Source organism: Nycticebus coucang, chromosome 2 (assembly GCF_027406575.1).
Source record: "Nycticebus coucang isolate mNycCou1 chromosome 2, mNycCou1.pri, whole genome shotgun sequence".
NCBI classification, from domain to species: domain Eukaryota; kingdom Metazoa; phylum Chordata; class Mammalia; order Primates; family Lorisidae; genus Nycticebus; species Nycticebus coucang.
Window position 1 is genome coordinate 113,406,399 of NC_069781.1, and position 19,058 is coordinate 113,425,456.

A 19,058-nucleotide genomic window follows, 5' to 3' on the forward strand; every position below is an offset into this window, starting at 1 on the left:
CACAGCAAAGGAAGTAATATGTAGCTACAAGCAACACTCCTGCCTATCTACTACCAGATTCCCTAGTTCCAATGACAGGACAGGTGAAAAGGTTAACACTTGTATTGGGAATACTATGTCTTGAAGGCTGACAGGGTTATTTTCCTTAAAAAAAAAAAATCCATATGCATGATTTGAGTAACTGCTGCTGTGGTAAACACCAATGCTACGATGGTATTTAATTAAATGCAGCTTTTCATTGTGACCATTTTCTAAGTAAGTCTTGCTATTGCTTTGTTTAGGCTGTAGGACTCCTGTCAGGTGGAGCTGGAGGGTAGCATCCCCTTGGCCAGCACAGGCCACATGCGTTCTTATCCATGTCCTCCCTACTATTTGACAGACAAAACAAAACTTTACGTTCTATGCTCACTTCTTTGAAGCCCAAGGTTAATATTTACTCAAAGCCTGTTCTGTGGATGGAAGAACTCTGCAGCCTGATTTTCTTGGAAGCTATTAAGATGGCTTTGGCTCCATGGTCATGTTGCCCTTTTTTCCACAGATACCAGGGCCTTTGTGGTTTTGCTCCCGGACCACATTCTAGGTGAGAAAAAACTAGAAAGCAATCCTGGTAATGAAATCCTCTCGGATGCTTCTCATGGCCTAGTTGTACATGTTCAAGTTCACCTCCCCCATTAAATGGGGAACTCTTTCAGGGTGAGAGCACAGATGGCCCCCTCTTGCATGTCATCGGTGCAAGGTGTGGTCCTACCCACTGCTTACAACAGCCTACTGTGCAGCACTGTTGCCTAGTTCTCTGGTCTATTTTCCCCAAACATGTGCTATGACACCTCCCCTAAACAAAATAAGAAAAGGGGGTTAATTTTGCAAGATGGACATAGTATAGCCTTGTTCCCTCAAGGGTACAATTAGAGCCACAGCATTCATGCAAGGCAGTGCTGCCAAATCCAAGAGCTTCTTAAATGGGACTCCTGAAATAGTATTTCTGTAAATCATCTTCAAGGCATATTGACGTAAAAAAAATTACACCTGATGGTTTTAGATAGCTTCATTTTAAAGAAATCACTATGCAAAACAAGACAGCATTTTGACACAAAGTAGGCATCTAGTTGTTTAGTCATTTTCATCCTTCCCTAATATCTTAACAATGAACCCACAGTTTTCTGTTCAACCAAGCCATATAGCAGTTCAACAAAGTCCTAAAGTTCTGTGCTAGCTTTCTTTCCAGGCAGATGTCACCATGTGTCATTTGGAGCAACACTAATGTCTCATTTTTGGCTGGGTACATGAGGAAAAAGAATCCAACTGCTTTTCAGATTCAGGGGAACATTATCTGATAACCTCTTAAAAAGCAGCTAGTGCAGATAAACAGCCTTGGATAGCAACTGCACACACTCCATGCAGACTCATGTGCCACCTCACATAAATCCTCCACTGCTCTACATAGGAGAAATAACCATCCTCATCTCACAGCTGGAGAAACAGGCCTAGCAGGAAGCAGGTGACACCGAAATGTCACCCCTACTCTGATTCTCCACTGGACCACATCTCTCCATCAAAGAATACCCAGACACTAGTTCTAGATTTTTGCTGCACTTCCAGAAGCAGGAAAAAAGGAATTGTGAGAGTCATGAAACTTCTCCTGAGGCAGAAGAGGATCCCTAAGATAGAGGTAAACACTTGGGTACCCCCAGCTGCATCATAGAATCCAGGGAGGAGAATGAAGCTGGAAAGTCAAACTGCTTCCTTTTTTTTTTTTTTTTTGCAGTTTTTGGCCGGGGCTGGGTTTGAACCCGCCACCTCCAGCATATGGGGCTGGTGCACTACCTCTTTGAGGCCCCATAAAGTCAAGCTTCTTCTAATGAGGAAAAGCCAACAGGGAAGAGGCATCAGCTCCACTATAACAGTGTCCTTGCCACAGCCTTCCTGCCTATCCAACTTTTCAAGTAAAACCCACTAAAGAACTAAGACTCTTTCTGGAAAATCCTCAATTTAAATGTAAGAAGACAAGGAGAAAATTCAGCTTATTTGTCTAATGTGCTAATCCTACAAAAAGGATCAATGTGGACCAGAGACTTAGTTGTTTTCTAAGGCTAAGTGGGGCCCTGGACTGACCAAATGTGACCTTCTTTTCCTTTGACACAAACAGGAAGGGCCTCGGGACCAGACACACTGGCCACAGCTTCACTAGGTGCACGTGGGGCAGATGAGTCCATGGATGCAACAGTACATGAGTTAGCTGCAGCATGTTCACCAGGTACTTTCTAAGAGAACAGATGGACCCCCATAAGGGTCTGCCAGCACTGCTGCACCAGTGTGATCAGTGAGATGGCACACAGAAACTTAGGGTCTAGGCAAAAATAGACTTCAGAATAACTCTCTAATTGACAGCCATGACCAAGCACAAACATCACACATTTTCATCCCAAACATAGAAGGAGCTATGCTTTTCCCCTGACTCAAGTAAGAGGAAGAAGGAGGTATGCAGAAAGGAAGGCAATCAATGCTACGAGAAAAGCTGTAGCTGACTTACCTGTCCTTCTCTTTCTCCCATCATTGACCTTGAACCTTCTCTCCTGAAAAAGGTAATTTAAAATCAAACCATAAAGAGAATAGGCTTGCTAATACAGAGGCCAATCAGACCCCCAAATGAAAAGCACTGTTTCCCAAACCAAATGTAGGTGATGCATAAGCCTGAATGACTCAGTACCAAGGGAATGGCCTGATAGCTCAGAGCCCAGAAAGGCCACTCCTCATTCTCAGAGAATGAACCAGCAGGAAGAAAACCTGCACCAAGCAGGCAGGGGCCCAACTGACCTGTCAACTGAGTGGTCAGGGTAGCGGCCTCGGTCCCTGTGGTCAAAGTCATGAAAGCGATCTTGGCGGTTGAAGTCAGAATGATAGCGGTCATCCAGGGCAGCCCGCTTGGCTTCTGGCCAATAGGCATCATCTCGCCTGTGAGGGCATAGGGGAGAGGAATAGAGCCATCTGCCCTCCAAATATATGACCTTCGTTGAGCTGAAGGAGCCTCAAACTGTCCCTGGCCCCTAATACTTCACAGAAAAAAGAATTTCACCAGGAGTGTTCTTTGCCACATGAACTGAGATCTGATTTGACCACTGATTGAATGACTGTTTCTATTTTGTCCAACATGCCCCTCCCCTGCTCCATGCAAAACAGCAGAGTTAAGATGTAGGCAGTCTCAGGTGCTGCCTATAGACAGCCTCAGGAACTCCACACAGCTACCTCTCAGGAAACCAGTGCAAGCATCTAGTCTCAGGAGCTTTCTCCAGAACACCTGACACCCCTCTGACCCGGACACTGAGTTGCTGCCCTGGCAATAACAGAAGCACTTGAAACATACTGTTTTAGCACACCAATGACTGCCACAGACTCTCAGCATCAGTATTTTATAAAAGACATCAATGGTCCTAGAACAGCTTAGAAGGCCCTTGCCGAAGTCAAATTATATACATGGGTTCCTCTTTATTTCATGAGATAGAAAATAAGAAATAGCCCAATTTGTCCCAAGTTACAATGTATGCAGAAGGCCTGATACGATCAATGCTGAATTTATTCACCCAATTCCTGACAGAAAAGTTTGATTTTAGGTGCCCATCCTACTGGTATCTAGCACTTTCCTATTCATCTCTCTCATCTGTATGTTTGAGAAATTAATCTTATTACAGGAATGAGCAAAAGAAATTACACTGGATTAAAACATCAGGACAGGGTCTAAAACAAGATGGTTTTCGGTGCTTGGCTGCCCCCTAAGCACATATTATGTGCTGCTCTGGGTGCCTAGACTAGAACTCAATGATTTAATCAGCATCACTGTATACCGCCATCTTGGGATCCCTGCTGGAATATAGAGCACACCCATGTACCTACCGTCCTTCCCTTAAAAGACAGAGATCTTATGCTAATATGATGACTCTAGGGTCTGTAACACTTGACTCTGCCTGCCACCAACCACCTAAGGGCAGTGGTACCCCACACCAACTTACCGGCCATCCAGGTCATAGGGCCGACGCACTGCAGGCCTCCGCTCCTGCTCATAGCGCCGCAGCTCCTCGCGCTCCCGGTGGATGCGCTCCTGCTCCCGCCGGCGCTCATGCTCCACATGCATGCGCTCGCGCTCCAGCCTCTCACGCTCCATGCGCTCACGCTCCAGCCGCTGCCGCTGGAAGGCCAGCCTCTCCCGGGCGAACTCTAGCCGCTCACGCTCCTCCCGCTCCTCACGCTCCCACTGCGCCTGCATGCGCTGCTCCCGCTCACTGCGCTCTCGTACCCTGCTGCAATAAAAACCTGGCTGCAGGAGGAGCAGGCAGCCCCCAGGCAGGTCCACCCAGGAGAGCAGACTCTAGGGCTGAGCCTCCACCTGCAGAGTCTGCAGAGCCACATGCTCCAGCAAGGAGAAGAGCCCAAGGCACCAGGGCTGCTGTGAAATACTAAGAAGAGCCCAAGAACACCCCTCAGGTCCCCGACTATCCACAGAACAAAGAGCCAGTGGGTGTGTGTGAGAGCATGCACCAGAGAGAAAGAGAGAGATCTATGAACTGGGCTTTATTTTCCAAACATTTCTTGGATGTTGACAACTGATTTCATGATTTAGTTATAATTAAGAAACAATACATTCTTCATGAGGAGTGACTCTGAACCTTTGCTCTGTAAACCATCGGCTTAAAACAGCCCCTGTGAGATGGGGCTGGAGCCCTAGAATCAAAATCTGGCTAATGTTTGTAAAGTCCCAGACCTTAAGTTGGGAGGGACCCATCCCCATCCCCATCCAAACCAAGGCAAAAACACTACCAGTTATATTCTTTAGACAGTGACATAGATCACATTCTCATGCCTTTCCTTCCAGGTTTTTGTAGATGCAACAGAAAAGACAGGCTATCTCCTTTTGATCCTTTATGCAAACAAAGCTGACCTTCTGCATCCACTCATCCAATAAACCATGGTTCAAAATATTAGGGGAACCCCCCCAAAAAAACCCAACAATATAATAAAACACAATAAAACAATCCAAATTAAAAAAAAAAAAAAAAAACACGAACCCTATATGCCAGACTCAGTGGCTCATGCATGTGCTCTGGTAAGTAGGCCAAAGCAGGATTGTTTGTGCTTAGGAGTTTGAGACTAGCCTGACAAAACAAGACCTCATCTCTCCAGAAAACAGAAAAATTAGCCAGCCATTGTGGTGGACACCTCTAGTTCTACCTACTGGGGAGGCTAAGGCAGGAGGATTGCTTGAGCCTAGGAATTTCAGGTTCTGTGAGCGAGGCTGAGGCTATGGGAGTCTAGCCCAAGAAATGGAGTGGGACTGTCTCAAAAATAAATAAAAGATAAAAGTGGGCTTAAGTTCTATGTGCTCATGAGCCAGCCACTATCATATTCTACATCAGGGTCTTAAGCCTCCATAGATTTTGGTCTCCTCAGGGATCCTGGAACCAATCCCCCTTGGATACTGAGAGACAGCTGTACAATTGTATACATACCAGCAGAAATGTATAATCTTGCCTTGTTTTGTGTTCTGGACAGACAAAAAATTTCCTTGGTCCACTCAGCATGTTTTGGTCCCTCCCACACTTGCCTCTGCAGATCTCCAACATCTTCAGGAAGAACCCATGGTGTAAAGAGGCCATGGTGCACAGAACTGGCACAAGGGGAACATTTTTGTTGTTCCCAAATGCTTACAACTTCCTAAAAACAGACACCCATGCACCACTTTCTTGTGCACAGGGTCCTTTAGGACAGATACGGAAAAGGCAATTGCTGGGACTTGGATCCTCCAGCCTTTCATGTTGCTGCAGCACATCCAGTACCCATTTACAGTCTCCCCAGAAGAAAAGCTCACCTCCCAACATGTGTTGAATCAAATCACTGATGGATGGAAAGGTGAACCCCGTTTTAATTTACATTAACCTGATCCCTAGTGAGGCTGAACAGCTTTTTCATTTGTTACAAGACCATTTGTATTGCCCTTCTTTGAAATGTCTTTAAGAGTTCTCTCCATAAAATCTTACGGGGTTAGGTTTTTTTTTTTTTTGAGATACAGTCTCACATTGTTGCCCTGGGCAGAGTGCCATGGTGTCATAGCTCACAACAACCTCAAACTCTCAGGCTCAAGCAATTCTTTTGCCTCAGCCTCCCAAGTAGCTGGGACTACAGATGCCCGCCACAATGCTCAGCTATATACATATATATATATATATTTTTTTTTTTTTTTTTTTTTTTTTTTTTTTGCAGTTTTTGGCCGGGACCAGGTTTGAACCCACCACCTCCAGTATATAGGGCTGGCACCCTACTCCTTGAGCCACAGGCACCGCCCATGCTCAGCTATTTTTTAGAGACGAGGTCTCACTCTGGCTTAGACTGGTCTCGAACTTGTAATCCTAGGCAATCAACCCACCTCAGCCTCCCAACTGCTGGGATTACAGGTTATGAAGCCATCACACCTGGCTTGGGCAGTTCTTTCCTGATTATGTTCATTCTAAACTACTTTTATTCCATCTGCTGTATGGCTTTTGACTTTTTCTATGGTTTATCACAGAAGAAAAGTTTGATTTTGACTTGGTCAATTTCTCTTTATGATTCTTAAGGCCTCCAACCACAAATTCATAAATATATTTACTTTCACAGTAGATGACTAACTTGATAGCTTTTATTTTACATTCCATCATCAGGCTGTGCTACTTTGTCACGGATACAAATGAGGCAGGGATGCAGAGGACTACCAGAAGGCACAGCCACATAACCTGAAGCCTTGTGAGGATAGGTCTATCTTTTCTTCACTGGTGGGAAATGTTACTGTAATCATGTTAAATTCCCCATATACATTGGTCCGTCTCACCGATCAGCTGCCAATTACTCCCCCAAAGCTGCAACTGCCTTTGCTCCTTATTTCCCTTTTAGGCAAACACCATAAAAACTGCTCCCCTGCCCTACCCTCATTTCACTCTATTTTTTTCAAACTAACAGTCCTTTAGAAAAACGTTTTAAATCAAGAGCACAGATTCAAGTTGCCCTGAATATACATACATACCCCCACTGGTCCTTATTTTGAAAACTATAATTTAAAATTTGTTTCATAGATCGGGTGTGATGGCTCGCTCACACTTGTAATCCTAGTACTCTGGAAGGCTGAGGCAGGTAGATTATTGCCTGAGCTCAGGAGTTGAGACCAGCCTGAGCAAAACTGAAAATAGCCTGTTGTTGTGTTGGGTGCCTACAGTCCTGGCTACTTGGGAGGCTGAGGCAACAGGATCACTGGAGTCCAAGAGTTTGAGGTTGATGTGAGCTATGATGCCATAGCACTCTACCAAGGGCGACAAACTGAGACTCTGTTTCAAAATATTTCTTTCACGATAGGAAAGATAGTAACAGGATGTCCCAACATTTGTTTTTAGTTCTTAAAAATTGTATCTTTCCTTAGCTTAAGGATGAGGACCTCTGGAGGGTTCTCTTTGGGTGTATCTCACTGTTCCTTTATCCCTTATCACACCTTCTAGAGCAGATTTGGTATTTTTTGTTAAATAGCACTATTGCTGGAGGACAGTATTTCATCTCCTTGACTATGGCACTTTCTATAATCTTTGAAAAGAGAGAAACCCATTTGCATAAAATCATTTGAAAAGAGCCACAGGATAAAAGTCAAAACATAGCACGCCTAGGAAGTGATAGCCAAAGGAACAAAAAGGTTTAAAGCAGTATTCCCACCCACAGGGGAAGATGTCCTCCCAGGACATGATCATGACCACAGCATAGGAAAACCACCAAACCTTTCTTGGATCCAGACTCACCTACGTGACTCCGAGTCTCTTGACTTCCTAGGCTCTTTGATCTTATCAAAGGACACAACGGAAAGCTTCTCCCTGCTAGCTGATTTTCGATCTTGGCTTTTGGAAACCTAGTTCACCAAAGAACATTAAAACGTTAAAGTAGGCCAGAAGTGGTAGCTCACACTTCTGTAATCCCAGCACTTTGGGAGGCTGAGGCAGGACTGCTTGAGGTCCAGAGTTTGAGACTAGCTTGGGAAAAGCAAGACTCTATCTCTACTAAAAACAGAAAAAATTAACTGGGTGTGGTGGCTCACACCTTTAAGTCCCAGCTCCTTGGGAAGCTTACGTGGAGGCTGCAGTGAGTTATGATGATGCCTGGGTGATAGACCCTGTCTCACAAAACAGGGTAGAAATACCAAGAGATAAAGAGTAATCTGTATGTCCATGTCCAAGCATTGAATGTGGAGATCTTACATGATTATCTTTTAATGAAACCATCAGATGATGAGGTATTCTCTGTAAAGAAATCTTATGCTTTGCTTGTCATAACTATACAGAATTTCACCAACATTTAATGCTAAAATATGATTCATCAAGTATATTTAATGGAGAAAAAATGGGAACAAGAACTTTTCGTAATATCAAAAAAAATTTATTACACTACTTCTTTTGCATCCAAAGTAAATTCCTTATCTTTTCCCTTCATAATTAAACAGGTAGTGAGTTCCTAAATAAATCACTATGGTGTTCTTGACAACTTCTTTCTTTGTGCCAACTACATTTATATGAGAGCTACCCATTTTAGCCCTGGAATCCAAAATTTCACTTTTTCATTTCCCAATCATGCTTTATAAAATAAAGAGTAAGAAGCTTCAACATCTTAAAAAATTGGCACAAACACACACAGACTGGATGGAAGCTTCTATACTTCCTATAACTAATAGGCTGTCTTACAAGAGATTCACATCATTAACCAGCGTAAATGGTCTATCCTCTGTGCAGCTCAGGGATGATCACAAGCTCAAAGTTGACAACTGAGAACTTGGCTCTCAGAACGTTCCTAGTTGATAGGTAACTGCGAAAGGTGGCTCACTATGCCTAGTATGTGCAAACAGTAGTTCATGGTGACATCTACTTCTACACCTGTGAGCTGGGAAATTGGGTACCTGGTGGACAGCTAGTGCCTGTTACCAGCCTCCAATTAAAATCTTGGGTGCCATGGGCAGAGGGAGAATAATTGGTGGGACCACACCTACAGTGCATTTTACAAGGATACATGTGAAACTTACTAATGTAGAATATAAATGTCTTAACACAATAACTAAGAAAATGCCAGGAAGGTTACGTTAACTAATGTGATGAAAATATGTCAAAGGTATATAAAACCAGTGTATGGTGCCCCATGATTGCATTAATGTACACAGATATGATTTACTAATAAATAAATTTTAAAAAATTAAAAAATTAAAAAATCTTGGGTGCCAGTGCTCTAATGGGCTCCCCTGGACAGAAGTATTGCACACATCATGCTACATTTTCGTTGCTATGCTAGCCACACAGGAGGGAAGAGAATATTGCCACTTACGATCTGCTGTATATCCTTACCACATTCCTGGAGCCAATATTAGCTTTTGAGTACAATTTTATGTTAAGTGCAGTGGTCCTCCTAGTGAACCACTGAATGTAGGGTCTTAAGAGACCACTGACACATACCAATCAGTTAGTTATAAGACTGTTGGCATAGAGGTAGACTAGACAGGCTGGTAGGGCAACACAAGGAGGTTCCTGGAAGGTGGGGTTTAGGAATATAAGAGAGCTGCTCAAACTTTCAGAGCAGAAAATGAAAATGGACTGCTACATGCTGATTCAGGGAAAAAAGTCAGGTACTCTTATATTTGAATTTTAAAGTTAACTTTAGAAAATACAAGGCCATAATCACAGTAAAATTAAGTATAAAACAAAGCTTTATACAAGGGTATATGTGAAACTTAGTAAATGTAGAATTAAGTGTCTTAACACAATAACTAAGAAAATGCCAGGAAGGCTATGTTAACCAGTATGATGAAAATGTGTCAAACGGTCTATAAAACCAGTGTATGGTGCCCCATGATCGCATTAATGTACACAGCTATGATTTAATAAAAAAAAAAAAAATTTCATTTGAATTGATAAAAAGAAAGCTTTAAAAGTTTCTCCATTTAGGGCCGGGTGTGGTTGCGCATGCCTGTAATCCCAGCTTTCTGAGAGGTCGAGGTGGGTGGATTGCTTGAGCTCTTGAGTTCGAGACCAGCCTGAGCAAATTTGAGATCCCATCTCACTAAAAATAGAAAAACTGAGGCAAGAGAAATCACTTGAGCCTGAGTTGGAGTTGCTGTGAGCTATACTACCATGGCACTATATCCAGAGTGACAGCTTGAGACTCTGTCTCAAAAAAAATAAAATAAAATAAAATAAAAAAATCTCCATTTAAAAGAATTTTAGATTTTTTCAATTCTTATTTATTATTATTTTTTTAATTTGCAATTTTTGGCCGGGACCAGGTTTCAACCCACCATCTCCGGTATATGGGGCCAGCACCATACTCCTTGAGCCACAGGCACTGCCCAATTTTTACAATTTTTAAAAGGTAGAAAACTTTACTCACATAAAACTCAAGCATTCCAAAAGATACATACAGAGAAATAAACTTAAAAAAAAAAAATCTAAATATTCTAGTTAAAAAATTAAAACTCACTCTTTCTTTGGATCCAGATGTTTTCACACTAATAACAGGTACCCCTTTAGATTTATCCATTACTACAGTCCGCTCGGTTCCTCGGCTTCCTATTAGGACAAAAGGAGTAGTGTAAGGTAATAAACAATATTCAAATGAAAAACTATATGAAAATGAATCTAGTGGCCATCTAATCATAGCCAATTAACAAACCACAGTAAGCTAAGGACAAAAAAGACAAATCTCCCATGTGGATCATTTGGCTACCTGATTTTGTAGCACGAGATCGCTCTGAGGGGCCAGGTTTCTGGTCATCTTGGTCCTTACTCTTTTCTCCACTTGCATCTTCACTCTTTTTAGCATCATCTTTTCTGTCAGCTTTATCATCCCTCTTAAGGTTTGCAGATCTATAATAAAAGCCCCGGACACAGAAGTAGGTTAGAGCAAGTACTCAGGAAACAGATGAGCCCTGTCTGGACTCTCACAGTGAGCATCAATCAACTACAGTAAGAAAATCTTCACCTACTGGTGGTGAAGGGCTTGTGACCAAGTTCAAAAAAATAACAGGAACAAGGAGCTCCATGGAGTGTCAATCCCTGATACCGTACCTAGACCTCCCCCGTTACAGAAAACTTAAAGAATGTCAAATAAAGAAAAGAGTCATCTTTAGCAGTACTCTGCCCCTTTTCATTTCATCAGAGAAAAAGAATACCTGTCACTGTTGCTTGACTTGTCTTTCTTCCCTTCACTGTCTCTTTTGTCAGAGGTTTTCTTCCCAGCAGGTTCATTTTTTGCCTAAAAAAGGATATCAAGTTCAAGCACTAACTCATTTTCTAAAACTGGCCATCCCAGGAAAAATATAGTCACTCACTTTTTCCACAGAAATCATCTTCCCATGGAGCTCCGTTTTGTGCAGGTGGTTAATGCATTTTGTTGCCTCCTCTGCTGTGGACATTGTGACAAAGCCGTAACAGCGAGCTCCAGGACTCCGGGCATTTGTCACAACCTTTGCACCCACCACCTCAAAGGAAAGCATACAAATGTGGCTTAGACATGAATCCTACATAGACACAGACCCTAACACCCACTCAAATGGGTGGCATATCACAATTTCCAGCAGAAGGACCCTCTGACAGGGGGACTGGGGGAGGGGAGGTGTGGAAGGGTGCTGATGACACTTCTTTCCTCTTATCCACTCCAATCCTAGTGCCTTCCCTGGGATGAGGGCTGGCAGGGAAGTCAGGTCCTCAGGTGTCTGAGGTGTTAGATATAGACTGGGAGGATAATGATACTGTCTCCTTATTCCTCCTCAGAGGACCGCCTTCCACTTCTAGCTGCTCCTCTGGATTCCTTGAGGGATAGTGTGAAGAAATGGAGAGGAAAAGAAAAGGAAATGCAGGGTTTGATAGCACTCCTTCAACATGGTTTAAAACTTGTGAAGAAATGATTCTAAATATATAGTCATGGCTCGGTGCCCATAGCTCAGTGGTTAGGGCACTGGCCACATGCACCAGGGATAGTGGGTTCAAACCCGTCCCAAGCCTGCTAAATTAACAACTACAACAAAAAAATAGCCGGGCATTGTGGCAGGTGCCTGTAGTCCCAGCTACTTGGGAGACTGAGGTAAGAAAATCGCTTAAGCCCATGAGTTTTGAGATTGCTGTGAGCTGTGATGCCATCGCACTCTACCAAGGGCAACAGAGCGAGGCACTGTCTCAAAATAAACAAACAAACAAACAATCATGACATTTAGGCAGTAAATTATAAAAAGGTATTATGCACTATTAAGTAGAAGACTTATCCAAGAGACTGATATAAGGACAGGTTTGTATACAGCATTCTGGAACACAAACTCCATCTTAGAACTCATAATCACAAATTTCAGTGACATATTTCAGATAGGACACATCCTTTACATGCTACTTGGTTCTCCTAAATGCAGGAAGCGGAAGTTAGGCTCACTCTTTTAAGACAGAGGCACCATGGCTCAAGAAAACCTCCACAGCTCAGTAGTTAAGGCGTCAGCCACATACATACACGGAAGCTGGCGAATTCGCACCCTGCCTGGGCCTGCTAAACAACAATCACAACTGCCAAAAAAAAAAAAAAAAAAAAAGCTGGGCATTGTGGCAGGCGCATATAGTCCCAGCTACTTAAGAGGCTGAGGCAAGAAAATTACTTAAGCCCAAGATTGAGGTTGCTGTGAGCTGTGACGCCATGGCACTCTACCGAGGGCGACATAATGGAAACTGTCTCCCCAAAAAAAAAAAAAAAGAAAGAAAGAAAAGGAAAGAACCCGCCCCCTCGAAAAAATGAAAATAAATAAATAAATAAATAAAATAAAAATAACCCACAAGAGCCAGTGACCACTGCCACTGTTCATGCTCACTACGTCACAGGGAAGGTTTGTTCTGGTTTGATATGGTCTCCTATTTAACTGGTATAAGCCTGCAATGCACCCAAGGAGCTGCTGTCTCCAGGAAGATACTTTTGGAGACAGTCACCCACTCAGAGCCCCTATGGAGTAAGGAGAGGTACTAGAAGGAAGACAGGGTATAGCTGTTCCCAGCCACCTTACTGAGGCCAGGAGTCCTCAGTTATTTCTATAACAATGTCACAGTTTTCTCATTAGTTTCTAGTTGTCAATAATCAGAGTAAATACTATTGTTTTTCTCTATTCCAACATACTGAACCTTTACTATAGACCAGAGACTATACTAAATCTTACTATGGCTATCCCAAAATTTGAATCCGAGACAAGGAGCCCTAGATGTAACAGTTCATTTTCCAGGTGAGTCCAAGAAATGTAAGGGAGGAATAGAACAGGTGAAAAAGGTGAAGAATTAAAGTCTACACAGACAATTCCATCAAAGGCTACCATCCCTCATTGTCTTAAGAGAGGCTGGTGCCAGAACTGCCTCCAGTAGGTGGTTGGGAGTCCCCACATTAGCAGTGAAGTTCAAACAGGGGATGCCCACGGGGAGGGTCACACATCTAAGCAAACTCTAGGCCCCTATTCTAAGTGCCACAATTCTGTGTTACTTAGGCTGTCCTCTCAACAGGTGCTGAACAGAACTACCACCTGCCCTCTGCTCCATACCCACAATGCTCCCTGGTGTGAGTCCTCTGAACACATATAAGAACTCAATAAGCCATCGAAGGAAAGGGACAGATCCTCTCAGCCTTGTATTGGCAAATATAAACTCCTGGTATCATTCAAAGTGCTCACTGAGAGGGACAAGGACCTGCAGGTAAACCCAGTATTACACTGGCTTAAAAATATCTTCTTTTCCAGAAAACTCCTAGCTCTTACCTTTCCGTATTTGCTGAAGAGATTCTTCAAATCTGTAGCTCTGGTTGTAGAAGAAAGCCCACTAACCCAGAAGTTTCTGCCACAACTGCTACGACCTATTTCAAAATAAAGTTCTAGTCAAAAATAATACTCATAGGATCTTGAATCTTAAAGAAGGTCATTCCAAACCACACACAGTCCCCTTATGTCCCAGAAGTGGCAGCACCCAAAGCCAAATGGGGCTGGGGGCCTGGCCCATTGTCCTCATAAAACCTCTGCAGCTGCACTGCAACAGCATTGCCAGAGGCCCATTACAATGGCACATCAGGGGCTATCAAGAGGGTGGGAAGTTACCTTAGAAAGCTAATTACACATCTGAATATAAAAACATTCCTGTTGTTTCTCTTTCTTGTAGCATATACTTTTACATTTTATCCCATATGTGTACTCTTTTAGAATCCTGATTAAGAAAGAATTTGGTCTAGTAAAATTCTCACAATTAATGACTTTAATAACAGGTTACAGATCAATAACTCCAAACACTCTCTCAAAAACAATTATCAGTATATTAACTCTTAGGATCTGGTTTGCTCCCTACAATCCAGAACCTACAGAATTAATAGCAGAGATGTAGAGAAAAACTTCATGAAAGACTCAAGAAATTCTGGGTAAGAGAGGCAGAATGCAACAAACTAGAATCAAATACCCAACAGCTGCCGAGGCCAAACACGTTCCAAGGGACTGGTATTGCTGTGGTGACCTACCCTTTTCCTCTTTAGAAAGCCTTTTTGTATCCGAGTCATCTTCAACAGAACTAGAGACAAAAGATAATGTCACTCCAGAAAGCAGCAGCATGAAGGAAACAAACTCAAAATTATAAAATACGTGCTGAGGTTGCATACCTACCCGAAATTTAGTTCTGAAAAAATGATACCCCGACAAACTTGCATTGGAAATCTGACCTAACCATAAGATTTCAGACCCACAGGAGTTAATTAATTCTGCTGGGCTAAAGATAATTAGGAAGAATTAAAGAACACAACCATGATAGGTTGAGAAAAGAAAAAAAGATTATGTAATCAGTGTAAAATACACAAAGAGAAATAAAACATTCTTTAGAAGTAAAACTACAATTTCATCAGTCTGGCTGGCCAATTGCAGAAAAAACAGCTTATGTGTGTCATTAAATGACCAATGAAAAGGAGAAAGCGTCTGGTCTAAAACTGAGAAAAAACAAACCTCATTTTCTGATCAGCGCCCTCACTGGTTGAGGACTCTTTAGTAGCCGGAGGGACTTCATTACAAGCTTCAAAATCAAACTTCTTCTCGTCTTCTTTGCTATCTCTGCCTTCTGGACTTGGAGCTTCTTCTGTGGGCGCTTCTGCGACCTCCTCGCTACAGGTCTCCACGTGCTCGGAGGCTGCACTACTCTGCTCAACTGCCGGCTCTAGCCCTACAGGCTCACAGTCCATCCTCTCGCCATCGCCTGGCTGTTCCACGGGCTCCCTTTTCACTACCGCTAACAGGCTGTCTGCCTCGCCCGACTGAGCGTGTGTTGACTCGCTGGCCAAATCTAAATCACCCTCCTCCGGTTGGGCGCTGTCAAAAAGGTCCTCTTCCTCCGCAAGCTTTCTGTCTGGCCCCACGCTACTTGTATCCTGTGCAAATGGCTGCTCCAGCTCGGAACCTTCTTCTTTTACTGGCTCAGATTTACAAGTTTCCCCCAAAATGTCGAGTATTTTCTCATTTTCTACGGATTTAACAGGAATAGAATGGCACAAGGTTTAATTACCAGGGAAATAAAGCAATCACAAATGCGGAACTGGCACGGCTGCCACACTAACACGAAGAGAACTGCTAGCTCTACACAGAGATTGGAAAACCCGCGGGTACACAAAGTTACACTGGTTACACTACCTGCGCTCTGACCGACTGCTAGGTAAGCCTCTACCCTACATGGAAGAGAAAAGCATCCCAGAGATTTAACCCCCAAAACCTTCTGGCTGATTCTTGACAATCTTCATTCTGTCGTCGTTTACATATGACTCTTCCAAATTTAGCTTCCAACGTCCAAGTTGCTTAACTGAAAGTATCACCATTCACTGAACAGCTCAATTTCCAAATTCCTTTGAATTTCTTTTAACAGAACAGTCCAACATGAAAACCAGAATCTCTTCCATCGGTGCTCTGAGATATTTGCAGTCCAGAAAGTGAATAGTGTTTGGAATTCTCATGAAGAAACTCTTTCCTCTTCTGGAATCCAGTTATGTCTCAATGTTTTAAAATGTATCTCCCTATTACTACCTATACTGCCTGCATTAAACCACAAAATTAAGATACTGCTCAATATCACAAGATCTGTTTTGTGGAGTGTGGAAATAATTACCTCTTAAGAGGCATGCAAATTATTCGTATATATGTTTAAATGTTATTTATATTTAAAAAGGCATGAGATAGTTTCATCTCATTAATAGCATTTGGAAAACTCAAAAGTTAGCCACGTTCACAGATCTGGTGATATGGCTGGGTTTCCAATCTCTATGATCCTGGTAGTTTCTGGGTTGTAAACCTTTAGAACAATGTATACTACAGTAAGGCAACTTTTTTAAATTAAAGAATTCAAATTAGAGAAAGTGGAAAACTAGAATGGTTCCAAACCCCAGCTGGTAAGTTTTTCATTTAACAGTACCTGGCTCCAGGGATGGCTCTTCAATTTCCTGCAACAAAAAACGTAGATAAGACTGTGCCAGAAGGATGAAACTTAAGTGTTTTGAAACTAAGAACTAGGATAGCCAGGGAATTTTTAAAACATAGACTGAGAAACTCAGAAATGCAGGAGGCAGAAAACCTGCTTATCCAAAAAAAGACCCCACACCACTGGCATCCGCCTCATTCACCCACCCTACACTCAGTTTCTTCTTAAAGGGCTTAAAATTTCGTCAGATTTCATGGTAAAAAACTGATCACGTTTGTCTACCTCTCTAGATTGAACTCTCATATTTAAGAAGAGCAGGATTTTCATGTTTCTATTTTCACTGTATTAACAGAATGCATGACAAAGATCAATTACTTTTTCACAATGAATCTAGAGTTAACTTCCTGAAAATTCAAAGAGGGAACATGGGCACATGCAGCTTGACTTCTATTCTTATTTTGTATAGTGGTAACACCCTTCTCCCCCAGTCATTGAGTGCTTTCCAGTTGTCACTCTTCCTCCTTCATCTCCTCTTCCAGTCAATGTCCCCAACAGGCCAGCTCTAAATGTCACTCAAACTTTTCCCAGGAAGCCCTGCCAACTTGGCTATTGACATTCCTTGCCCATTAATGTCTCTGGTTTGAGTACCCCCACCTTCATCTGTCTGCATCTTGCTATGACAGCAAACCCATGTCCCTCTTTAGCCTCAAGCCTTCAGCTATGGGCTTCCCACACCTCCCTCCGCAAAGGCCCATTTGTCCTGTGGCCCTCTTTTGGCCACATCCTTCACAGATCTTTTTTTTTCCTCCTTTGAAGACAGAGTCTCATTTTGTCACCCTTGGTAGTGTCATGGAGTCATAGCTCAAAGCAACCTCAAATTCCTGGGCTCAAGTGATCCTCTTACCTCAGCCTAGGAAGTAGCTGGGACTATAGGCACCTGCCACAATGTCTGGCTATTTTTTTTTTTTTTTTTTTTTTTTAAAGAGATGGGAGTCTTGTTCTTGCTTAGGCTGGTCTCAAACTTGTAAACTCAAGCAATCTACCCACCTTGTCCTCCCAGAGTGCTAGGATTATAGGCGTGAGCCACTGGATCGGATCTACCTCACATGTCTTAATATTTAGCTCAGGGGCATCTTCCATAGAAACATTTCTCTAATGGCTCCCTCCCTAACCAAACTCTAAAAGAACATGTGGTTCCTAGGCTCCTATGTTTCCTATATACACAAGGCCCATTACTCCTAGATTCCAGCTAACACTGATGAATACCGACTAGGTCCAGGCCAAAGTATAAGAACCTTTATATACATATACTTGTCATCAGACAACCCAAAGAGGTTAGTTATCATCCTTCTTTTCACAGATTAGGTGACTGTGGCCCAGAGTGATTAACTTGCCCAAGGATACAAGGCAGGTGGGAAGTAGAGACTGATTCTAAGTAAAGGTCCTGTGATTTCAAGTCTGTGCTCAGTATCATCATTCAAGCTCTTTCCAAGGCCCTGGTTACATGGGTACTGACATGGAAAGGATGGGACTCTGGGAGGATGGGGACTATCTTTATCTCTCATGTATGTCTAAATCGTGGTAGTTAAAGCCACACCTCACACATTACAGGTGTTTCACAGACAACCAATGAATGGATATGAATGATTTACACTTTCCACTGAGATTCTGGGATGCCCTAGGGAACTGTTCACTTTCCTCATGGTTTCAATTGTTTTTTTTGGACAGAGTTTCACTCTTTTGCCCTGGGTACAGTGCCATGGTGTCATAGCTCAAACCAACCTCAAAAAACTCTTAGGTTTAAGCAATTCTCTTGCCTCAGCTACTCTCTTGCCTCCCCAGTAGCTGGAACCACAGGCACCAGCCATAATAACCTAATAGTTTTTCCATTTTTAGTAGAGGTGGGGTCTCATTCTTGCTCAGGCTGGTCTCGAACTCCTGAGCTCAAGTAATCTACCAGCCTCAGCCTCCCAAAGTGCTAGGATTATAATGTGAGCCACCACGCCCATCCAGTTTCAACTATTTTTAACCGATACTTTTTGCATGTACCCTACTCCATGCTGGGAATTAAGACCCTACAACTTAAGCAAATGATCAATCTGGGCAGCATAATTACTTCCTTAGCCTTCTCTAGAGAGAAACGAATATATTTCAATTTATCTCTGAGAAGAACTCGTATATTTTAACAGTGACTAGAAAGACACTAAAGAAAATGACAAGATCCGGCTCCTCCTCTCCTTTCTGAGTGAAGAACGGTTGTGTCACTTCACAGTTGGAGGAACATCAGCTCTAAAGGTGAACTGGGCTTCACCAAGTTTTTTCCAGGTTTGCACCCTCAAGGCTGGAGTTCTGGCTTTCCAATATCTCCCTTGCCCCTGGCCTGGCAGAAGCAAAAGGAGATCTTATCTGAAAGGTGATTTCTAATTAGCACAGCACAGGTGACATTATTTAAAAACAGAAACAAGACAAAAAATAACTGCATTTTCATTTCCCATAAAAATTTCTATTGGAAATTAGATAGCTATCTGGATAAATGTAGTCCAACAATTTAAATCCATGTAGGTTGGCAAAATAATA

At 42.7% G+C, this 19,058-nt stretch overlaps 1 protein-coding gene across 4 annotated transcripts in view; it reads right to left on the bottom strand.

Moving 5' to 3' along the window:
• The window catches only part of SAFB (scaffold attachment factor B), a 43,718-nt gene that overhangs the window by 1,938 nt on the left and 22,722 nt on the right, over window positions 1–19,058 (bottom strand). For 2 of the 4 annotated variants that reach the window (XM_053579087.1, XM_053579079.1), the window contains exons 6-17: window positions 16,476–16,503; window positions 15,026–15,536; window positions 14,551–14,600; window positions 13,808–13,902; window positions 11,366–11,515; window positions 11,207–11,289; window positions 10,762–10,901; window positions 10,516–10,604; window positions 7,803–7,909; window positions 4,005–4,289; window positions 2,815–2,952; window positions 2,531–2,573 (exon numbers count right to left, since the gene is read on the bottom strand). In XM_053579087.1, the coding sequence (XP_053435062.1) occupies window positions 2,531–2,573; window positions 2,815–2,952; window positions 4,005–4,289; window positions 7,803–7,909; window positions 10,516–10,604; window positions 10,762–10,901; window positions 11,207–11,289; window positions 11,366–11,515; window positions 13,808–13,902; window positions 14,551–14,600; window positions 15,026–15,536; window positions 16,476–16,503 (1,719 nt within the window). Of the gene's footprint in view, window positions 1–2,530; window positions 2,574–2,814; window positions 2,953–4,004; window positions 4,293–7,802; window positions 7,910–10,515; window positions 10,605–10,761; window positions 10,902–11,206; window positions 11,290–11,365; window positions 11,516–13,807; window positions 13,903–14,550; window positions 14,601–15,025; window positions 15,537–16,475; window positions 16,504–19,058 lie in introns of all 4 variants that reach the window. The other 2 variants (XM_053579083.1, XM_053579078.1) reach the window with 1 other exon arrangement.